The sequence below is a fragment of the Macadamia integrifolia genome, chromosome 8 (genome assembly GCF_013358625.1).
Source record: "Macadamia integrifolia cultivar HAES 741 chromosome 8, SCU_Mint_v3, whole genome shotgun sequence".
Taxonomy (NCBI): Eukaryota; Viridiplantae; Streptophyta; class Magnoliopsida; order Proteales; family Proteaceae; genus Macadamia; species Macadamia integrifolia.
Window position 1 is genome coordinate 6,769,473 of NC_056564.1, and position 9,316 is coordinate 6,778,788.

General features: G+C 46.4%; 1 protein-coding gene across 1 annotated transcript in view; it reads right to left on the reverse strand.

Annotated features, from left to right (window-relative positions):
* Positions 1-2,712, reverse strand: part of LOC122085666 (UDP-glycosyltransferase 87A1-like) — a 9,186-nt gene extending 6,474 nt beyond the window's left edge. Inside the window, exons 1-2 of the mRNA XM_042654160.1 lie at positions 2,019-2,712; positions 12-262 (exon numbers count right to left, since the gene is read on the reverse strand). Of these exons, the coding sequence (XP_042510094.1) occupies positions 12-262; positions 2,019-2,544 (777 nt within the window). The 5' untranslated portion in view covers positions 2,545-2,712. The remainder of the gene's footprint in view (positions 1-11; positions 263-2,018) is intronic.
* Positions 2,713-9,316: the final 6,604 nt, after the last annotated feature.

Below are 9,316 nucleotides of genomic sequence, written 5' to 3' on the forward strand. Positions count from 1 at the left end.
TTGAGTGTCATGTGAGGTATGGAGGGGCCAATTGGGTATACTGGGAAGGGGAGTATTGCCCTTAAAGCGTCTATGGCTTGGGTGTCAAGCTCGTAGAAGGAATTGAGTAGAAGGCACTCTGCTTTCACGATCGAGGAGGAGATTTTCTTGACTGGTTCCAGCTCTTGATTAGTGGGATTATTGAAGCCTCTTGGCAAGTCCGCTAAGCAAATGGAAGGGATCCCCGGGATATAACTGATGCATTCACCTCCCTTCTCTGGTACTGTAGCACATGATAGAGCCGTTATAATTTCGATCATCAATTCTTTTTCAATTTTATGTGAGCGCGAATTACAGAGTTACAGCTTTTACAGAACAACAAAAAAAAAACCCGGAGTTACAGCCAAAAATATATATATATATATATATATACACGCGCGCCGAGGACATGCCCTTGACAAAGTAATATTTGTAATTGGGAAAAACATCGCTACCTATTTGTGCTCGAGTGGAATTTTGTCAGTCTAAAGTAGGAACATCGAGATATAGATGGACGTGAAAATATTCAACTATGGCGGAGGTAGTTGGATATATAAGACGGACAAGGTTCTTTTTCTTAATTTTTTTTAAAAGAAAATGATGTATCCACAAGATGGATCCCGCTCCTCTCCAGAGAACTAATCGTCCAAGTCGGTCCATAGCTACCTGGACGATTGACACATGACCATGCAGTGATCCAACGGCTATGTTTCTACCGATCAAAACAAAGGCGCCACACCCAAAGCCATTAGATCACCACTTGAACACATCTCAATCGTTCAAGTAGTTATGGGCTAGACCTAGACGATCAACACACAAAGGATCCCGAGCCCACAAAGTGTGGTTCATGCTTGCTTATAGTAAGAATTCCTTTTTAGGTTCACTATTGAGTATTGACTATACTACCATGCATAGCTAGCCATCTTAAAAAAAACAAAGAAATGTGGTAGCTGTCAAAGTGACCAAGTTTCATGGACATATCTTGCAGGACTGAGTTTTCTTAGACCCATGGGCCATGGGAACCCGTCGTGGGAAGGCACCAGGAGGGTATTTTGAGAATATATTAAGAGTGAACCATCTTCCACCCATGAAGGAAAACTTTCTTCTAGTTTTCACATAAAGACATAGTCATATGTTAAATTTCTCTAACAGTCCAATTTATCAAGCAAAATAATCTATTGAGAATGTCAATTTTATTTGAAATAGTTTAGAAGCAAGTATTTTCCGAAAATCTGAAAGTAGAAAATCTCGTCCATCTCTTGTTTGGGTAAGAGGAATAGCCATGGTCAGTCCACGAAACTTGTCAGACTTCAACAGCCCATGGCCCAAGAGTCCAGTACTACCATAAAGGGGTGTCAATTCCTAAACCGAACCGGTAAAACCGGCCGGACCGAACCGATAACAACCCGGACCAAACCGAACCGAAGCCTTATTGGTTCGGTTCGGTTTCAAGTATTGTAACCCCAAAACCAAACCGAACCGCACCGAAAACCGGATGAACCCGAAACCAAACCGAAACCGGCTCAAAACCCGGACCGAAACCGAAACCAAACCGGTAAGAAACCGAAACACTCCAAAATTCATTAAAAAAATTAAAATTTGAATAGTTTTATATACATTTGTATGGAAAATCGAATTCAAACTAGACCAAAAATCAAAACCAACCCGGTTACAAATCGATTTAAGAAATCGAAGTTCAACAATTCATCATTTGGTTGTTTCCTAATGGCTTCATACCGGTTTAAAAAACCGATCCAAACCGAAATGAACCTAATAAATCCAAACCGGTACCAACCCGAACCCAAACCGCACCGAAACCGACACCGGACCGAAACCGATAAATCCTTATTGGGTCGGTTTCGGTCTCTTCCAAACTCACACCGAAACCGGTGGAACCGGACCGAAACCGCACCGACCCGGACCGTTGACACCCTAGTACCAAGTGGCGGCTATGCTCTTAGGGGTTAGGAGTTAGGTGGTTAGGTGTAATGGCGGAATACCTGATAGGTCGACAGGGAAATGTCCGTTTTGGACAAGGAGATCGAGATGGTAGATCACCGAGAAGACGGACGGCGAATTGGTACAAAGCGATGCAACCGGAATATTCCTTCGATTCCCCACCGCTACGGCCCACGTCAAGTAATTATCGGTAATCATAGCTGTCGGTGGTGTTTCGAGCTGGTCCAGCAGCTCCTCGAATGGACCTTCTACCTTCGTCATTACGGCTTCCACGAAGCCAGCAAAGTTGTCGGCGCGGCCTTTCTCCGACGGTATGACGTTAGGGATAGAGCGTAGCCGTAAATTAGCAGGCTTGGGATCGGAGCCTATGAAGCCCAGCCACTCTTCCGTCACCACGAAGGTGATTACAATATCACCCTCATCATCACCGCCACTGCTTCTCGAAGCTAGAAGCTTGCAGAGGTTCATCATGGGGTTGATATGGCCTCTTCCTGGATACGGCATCGCTACCACATGGCACGAAGTCCTACTGGTGGTCTTACTCCCATCTGCTTCGACGGAAGCCATGGTCGACGGGATCTGAAGCTTCCTCCGACTGCAACCGTGAAAAAATAATTAATTTTCAGAATAAGAGGCGTCGGTTCTGAGAGCAGGGAGAAAGAAGGCTTTTCCTTGGTATAAATTTATAAGCTTTATGTGGAGTGTGATAATTGTCAATTCCCATTGTCACGAAAGTCTTGGAGACCGAAAACAAATTTAAATGCCTGGACAATTTTCAACCTAGCACCCTTCCATTCATCTGGATCAACAAAGGGTAGTAATTAGTAAATGAATATTCACATGTCTATCGACGAGTACGTTTTTCGATCTGATCTTACGTCCAGACTCATCCTATGTGAACGAATCTTACAAAAGTACCCTTAGGTTTTTGGGTTGTCGGATTCTTACCAATGTTTATGTTATTCAAGTCGATATTCTTGCTTCCGTTTCATTCATATCTGCTCATGTGGGTGCTTCCCTCAAATAGAACGCTTTCTTACCAATGCATTTTTACATTTCACAGTTTCAGCAGATCGCTTAGTCCTGTTCATTTTCGCCCCTCATGAGCTAGGGTGTCAATCGGTCAATTCGGTGCGATAGTGATGAAATCCAAATCAAACCAATAATATTTTGATTTCGATTTGTTAATGCATCAGTTTGGGTTTGTGTCAAATTAATCATATATTTTCATACAAATTCATGCAAAGAAACTTCTTTTTTTTAAATAAGTTTCGGTTATTTTAATGTTTTGTTATCCTCTCCATCTTGTAATAATTTACGGCATTTTTTTAAGGTAACTTGATGCGGTAAAAATTCACCAGCCGATCCTCCTTGCAGCTGCTGATGCTCCAGCCGATCTGCACAGAAGAGATGAATGGGGAGAGCCGGGCTAACCCGATAGGGGACTCTCCGATGCCTAAGTCAGATATTTTCACAATGAATATTCAGGAGAGTTTTCAGTCAAAAGAAATTATCGATCCCCACAATGGAGGCTTACCTTGGTATTTATAGGCTACTGATGGAGTGGAGAAAGGGGGAAGTTCGTGGAGAGTCCTACTGGGCATGGAGTCCTTGAGAGGAACGACTCTCTAATGCTAGGAATATTCCAAATCCTAGGGTATACTAGGGGAGTATTCCCCTCTTATCTCGGAAGTGCAAGTCATGGGAGGGGTGGATGCCTCGATGATGTGTAGTGGATAGAGTCTCGTCCTTGTGATCAGGGATTACGTTTCTTGAACGTAGGAGTGGATGAAAGCATGTTTCTGGGAGCCCTACCTGATGATGCCGGGCCGAAGTGGTAGCTAAGCCAGAGGAGAGGCTGAGGTGGTAGCTCGGGCTGATGGGGGCCGAGGTGGCAGCTCGACCTGATGAAATGCCAAGGTGGCAGTGCAGCATTAGTTTGAACGCTACATGGTCGTGCCATGGTCAGAGAGATTTACCCTTATCACCAGCCCCCCGCTCTAGCAGTTCAGTTTGGACAGCTAGAGCATTAAAAGTGATTGACTTTCGCGATCGTGTGTCGTTTGTTCAGCGTGAAACATATTGGTTCTGCCACATGTCACGGCACTATAATTTCACCTCAGGCAGGCAAAGAGGTTGCTTTGGTTCACCATTGTTCTCAGCTAGATCTAGTTGTCCATTCTCCACCGCCTTCTCTTATAAATAGGACACATTTTTTTCCAGAAGACTTCTCATTTGTTCTAGTGTTAAAGTCAGTTCAACTCAGTCCTAGCCTCAGCACGGACATTTACAAAGTCTCAGAGCAGCGCGGCATTGTGAACAACAAGGTTCTCCTACTTGCCCGTCCTCATCGGCTCGTCCTTTCAAGCGTGTCACGTTCAAGCTCGTCCTACAACAAGTAAGTAAGATCGTACTATGGTTGTGACTTGTCATTCTTCTTCTGCTCAGGCCTCCGTGTTTCCTAGCGTTGGTCCTAGTGATCCCGATATGGTGTCCATGTGTGACCCTGATTCGCCCAACCAGACCCCCTTGATGACCGTGAGGCCTGGGGAAAACCACCCAAAGTGTCCAATTCCTGATCCTTCGTCCTCCGGTGATGACACTTCCAGCAATCTTGTCTCCAACGATAGCTCAGGTTCTGGTGGAAACTCAGGCTCAGGCAACAGCTCGGGCTACGGTAGCAGCTTGGGTACTGAGTTTGTGGAGGTGGTCTCGCTTGAGACCGTCCCGACCAGGGGTGATCCTAGCTCAGATACCCCAACTCAACCCCCCAGTGCTGCAGTAGTAGGCACTTCGATGGCAGGCCCATCAGGCACTGAAGTCCCTGAGGAAGGCCTAGCAAAGTCTGAGGGGGAAGGCTCTACTTCATCCTCGAGAGAAAAGAAAATCGTAGTTAACACCCCGAGCATCCTCACGCCCAAAGTTCGAGACCTTATCGGGGGTTGGTATGGCATCCCCGATGCCATGGTGATGCGTATCCTAGACAAAGATGAACTTGTAGATGCCTCTGGGGACGAGATGGCCCTTTAAGAAGTCACCTTTCAGAGCAGCCTTAGGATCCCGATGCCCGAGCTGGTCAACTCAGTCCTGGAGCACTGGTGCCTTGCCCCAAGTCAGCTTACACTGAACTCCTGGTGCACTGTTCTTAGCTTTGAGGTGTTTGTCTTGAAGCTAGGCCAGACTGTGATGTTGGGCGGCTTCCGCAAGATGTTCTTAGTGAAAAGGCACACTTCAGGGTGGTACTACTTCACCAAGAGGGATAGGGTTGGTTCCTACAGTGATCTAAAGATGTTCATCAACATGCCCTCCTCGGTGAAGAAGTGAAAGGAGAGGTACTGCTACATGACAATGGAGGGGAACCCCTTCAAGAGTAGCTGGGTGAGGCCCACACTTTTAGTGCTGAACTGACCTCCCAATCTCTCCCCGATCGACCTCCAAACATATAAAATGTGTTTGGGTGGGGAGGGTATGGACATTTGGATGTTGTAGGACGAGGACTTCCTCCAAAAGTAGGAGCTGAGTGAAGTCCCTAGTGAGGGTTCGATTGAGTCCGATTCATACTAATTCAGCTCGATTCTCTTTCAAATTCAGCTCGATTTCAATACTAATTCAGTTCGGCTCATCTTTGTTTTGCAGTGGTGAATGTAAAGGTTGACAATAAAGGCCTTGTCACAGCAACCGAGGTGAGGAAGAAGGAAGCGGCCGAGAAGGTCGCCAAAAAGACTATCGACAAGGGCAAGGCCGCACCGAGCCCAAAGCTTGGTGCGAAGGCTGCCCCTCCCATTGGCATGGGAAACAAGGCCTCACCAATCAATATTGGGGGCAAGCTAGGGAAGGAGATGCCCCCGATCGGTCAATACTCAGCTTGGCATGGGACCCCGGGCTCTCTCAAGGGCAAGGAGCGAGTGGGCTCTGGGGAGAAGGTGCCAGGGTAGACCGGCACACTAGACCAGACTACAGTAAGCCCATATGGCCAGAAGAGGAGGCGTTCACCTGTGGATGATGAGCAGCATGGAAACCCTCCCAAGGTGGCTCAGACGGGGAAACAACTCGTGGATCCCTAGGTGGACCTGATGGAGAATGGAACTGTGCTGGACTCTATAACTGCTCGGGTTTGGTATAGCTAGAGCAGTCCTAAGAGGGATATTGCCCCCGTGAAGAAGTCATATGACATCGACTTCACGGATCAGATCTACGTTCGGATGGGTGACGTAAGTATTCCCCGCTTCTCTCTCTTTCGTGTTCTCTTTATGTTTCGAGTACTTATTACTCCGTTGGGTCCTTGCAAAGTTTTACTTTTGAGGTTGAGGATGCTCAATGGTTTGAGAGCATAGCCGTTGGCCATGCTAAGGCTGACGACGAGGTGAAGCATCTTTGTGGGGATCTCCAAATAGCCATAGGTCAGTTGGAGAATGAGAAGAAAGGGCCCGTTCTGAGGAGCAAAAGGTAAGAGATAGCGAGGAGAGAGCTGGCGAGCTGGAGCGTGAAGTTGCTAAACAGCTCAGGACCAACAGCAACCTGGTCAAGGAGAAGGATGCGCTCCAGAGTGAGCTGGCCAAGGCTTAAGAGCCAACAAGAAGAAAGAGGCTGAACTTGCAGCTCGGATTGCCGAGCTGGAAAGGAAGCATCAGGACGAGCTGACGTCGAATGATGAGGTTGCTGCTGAGAGGTGACTAAACTCCAAAGTTGGTCAGAAATGGTTGATTGACATCAATGTCGCTTCATTCCAAGCCAGCTCGAAAGATGCCATTCAGTTCACATTGGGCAAGATGTCAGACTATGATTTGTCAGACTATGAGCAGTGCGCTCCTACCCCAGCTCCTTCAGTGCAACTCGTTGGTCAAGCCGAGGTTAGTGAAGAGGTGACTCAAGCTAACCCAAAAGCTATCAAATGAACCCTCTTGCTCCTTCTTGAGTTGGATGCCCAATCTCTGCAATCCTGATATTATCTTCTCCATTTTCTTCTCTTTCTCCTTCCTTCGGGAGTGATGTAATTTTCCTCTTTCTTCCCTTCTTTTTTTTTTATGTAAATGTCTCCTTTGGGAGTAATGTAATTTTGAGGTTTCCCTCTTTTATTAATGAAATTTTTTTTCTTCATTCATTGTGCCTCTCTTTATTCCACTGTAAGCATAGTTTCATTGTCTAATTGAGCTTGGGTTTACCTTATGCATCATATTCTCCTGAAGTGTTATGCCTAGACTTAGACCGTAATGACGTCGTGCTGAAGCTCGGTCTCTGGTAGTGTCGAGCTGAAGCTCGATCTTAATGCCTTAGATGTTAAGGTCTTGAAGTGCCAAACTTGGGTCTGGTCTTGGTAGTGCCGAGCTGAAGCTCTATCTTAATGCCTTAGATGCTAAGGTCTTGAGGTGCCCAACTTGGGTCTGGTCTTGGTAGTGTTGATCTGGAGCTTGATCTTGGATGTTACCAAGCTGAAGCTCGGTCTTAATGCCTTAGATGCTAAGGTCTTGGGGTACCAAACTTGGGTTTGGTCTTGGTAGTGCCAAGTTAGAGCTTGGTCTTAGACGTTGTTGAGCTGAAGCTCAATCTTAATGCCTTAGATGCTAAGGTCTTAGGGTGCCAAACTTGGGTTTGGTCTTGGTAGTTCCGAGCTGAAGCTTGGTCTTAGAAGTTGCCGAGCTGAGGCTCGATCTTAATGCCTTAGATGCTAAGGTCTTGCAGTACCAAACTTGGGTCTGGTCTTGGTAGTGCCGACCTAAAGCTCAATCTTGAAAGTTGCCGAGCTGAAGCTCGGTCTTGATGCCTTAGGTGTTAAGGTTTTGGAGTGTCAAACTTGGGTCTGGTATTGGTAGTGCCGAGCTGAAGCTCGATCTTAATGCCTTAGATGCTAAGGTCTTGAGGTGCCAAACTTGGGTTTGGTCTTGGTAGTGCCAAGCTAGAGCTCGGTATTGGATGTTGCTGAGCTGAAGCTCGGTCTTAATGCCTTAGATGCTAAGGTCTTGGGGTGCCAAACTTAGGTTTGGTCTTGGTAGTGCCAAGCTAGAGCTCGGTCTTGGATGTTTTCAAGCTGAAGCCTGGTCTTAATGCCTTAGATGCTAAGGTCTTATGGTGCCAAACTTGGGTGGTTTGGTCTTAGTAGTGCGGAGCTGGAACTCGGTCTTGGAAGTTGCCAAGCTGAAGCTTGGTCTTAATGCTTTAGATGCTAAGGTCTTGAGGTGCCAAACTTGGGTTTGGTCTTGGTAGTACCAAGCTGGAGCTCGGTCTTGGATGTTACCGAGTTGAAGCTTGGTCTTAATGCCTTAGATGCTAAGGTCTTGGGGTGCCAAACTTGGGTTTGGTCATAGTAGTGCCGAGCTGGAGCTCGGTCTTGGACGTTGTAGAGCTGAAGCTCGGTCTTAATGCATTAGATGCTAAGGTCTTAGGGTGCCAAACTTGGGTTTGGTCTTGGTAGTGCCGAGCTGGAGCTTGGTCTTAGAAGTTGTCGAGCTGAAGCTCGGTCTTAATGCCTTAGATGCTAAGGTCTTAGGGTGCCAAACTTAGGTTTGGTCTTCGTAGTGCCAAGCTGGAGCTTGGTCTCGGACGTCGCCAAGCTAAAGCTCGGTCTTAATGCCTTAGATGCTAAGGTCTTGGGGTGCCAAACTTGGGTTTGGTCTTGGTAGTGCCGAGCTGGAGCTCGGTCTTAGATGTTGCCGAGCTGAAGCTCGATCTTAAACGAGCTGGATATTTAAGAGAAGCTTCTTCGTTTATTGATATGTGACATGCACTTTGTGACAAATACATTGCTTCGAAATAGAGTCCAATCCACTCCATGAATGAAATTGAATAATTGAAATATGAAAACTAAGGTGCTGAGAATATAAAATCTATAAAACTAATGCCCGATCGTGCAGGACTTCAATGTGATCTACTGGTAAATTTTTTTGAGATTTTCGACATTCCATACTCTTGGTATAGCTGTACCCCCTGCGTCGGCAAGTGGTAAGTATCAAGGCGAACCACTTTGGAGACTATGTATGGGCATTCCCAGTTCGCACTTAACTTGCCTTCACTTCTCAGGTCTGCTGCAACTACTTTTCTAAGGACCAAGTTACCTACTATGAATCCTCGTGGCCGAACCTTTCAGTTGTGATGCTGTTGCACTTTTTGCTTGTAGGTTTCATTTTGAACTAGAGCTTCTTCTTGAACTTCATCTAGGAAGTCGACATTTACTTGGAGCTTTGCTTCGTTCTGTGATACTTCAAACGTTGTTGACCGGAACGAAGCTTAGGTCACCTCTACAGGGGTTAGGGCTTCAGTTTTGTATACCAATCAAAACGGTGTTTCCTTTGCAGGGATCTGAGCTGAGGTACGATATGCCCAAAGTACACTGAGTAGCTGGTCG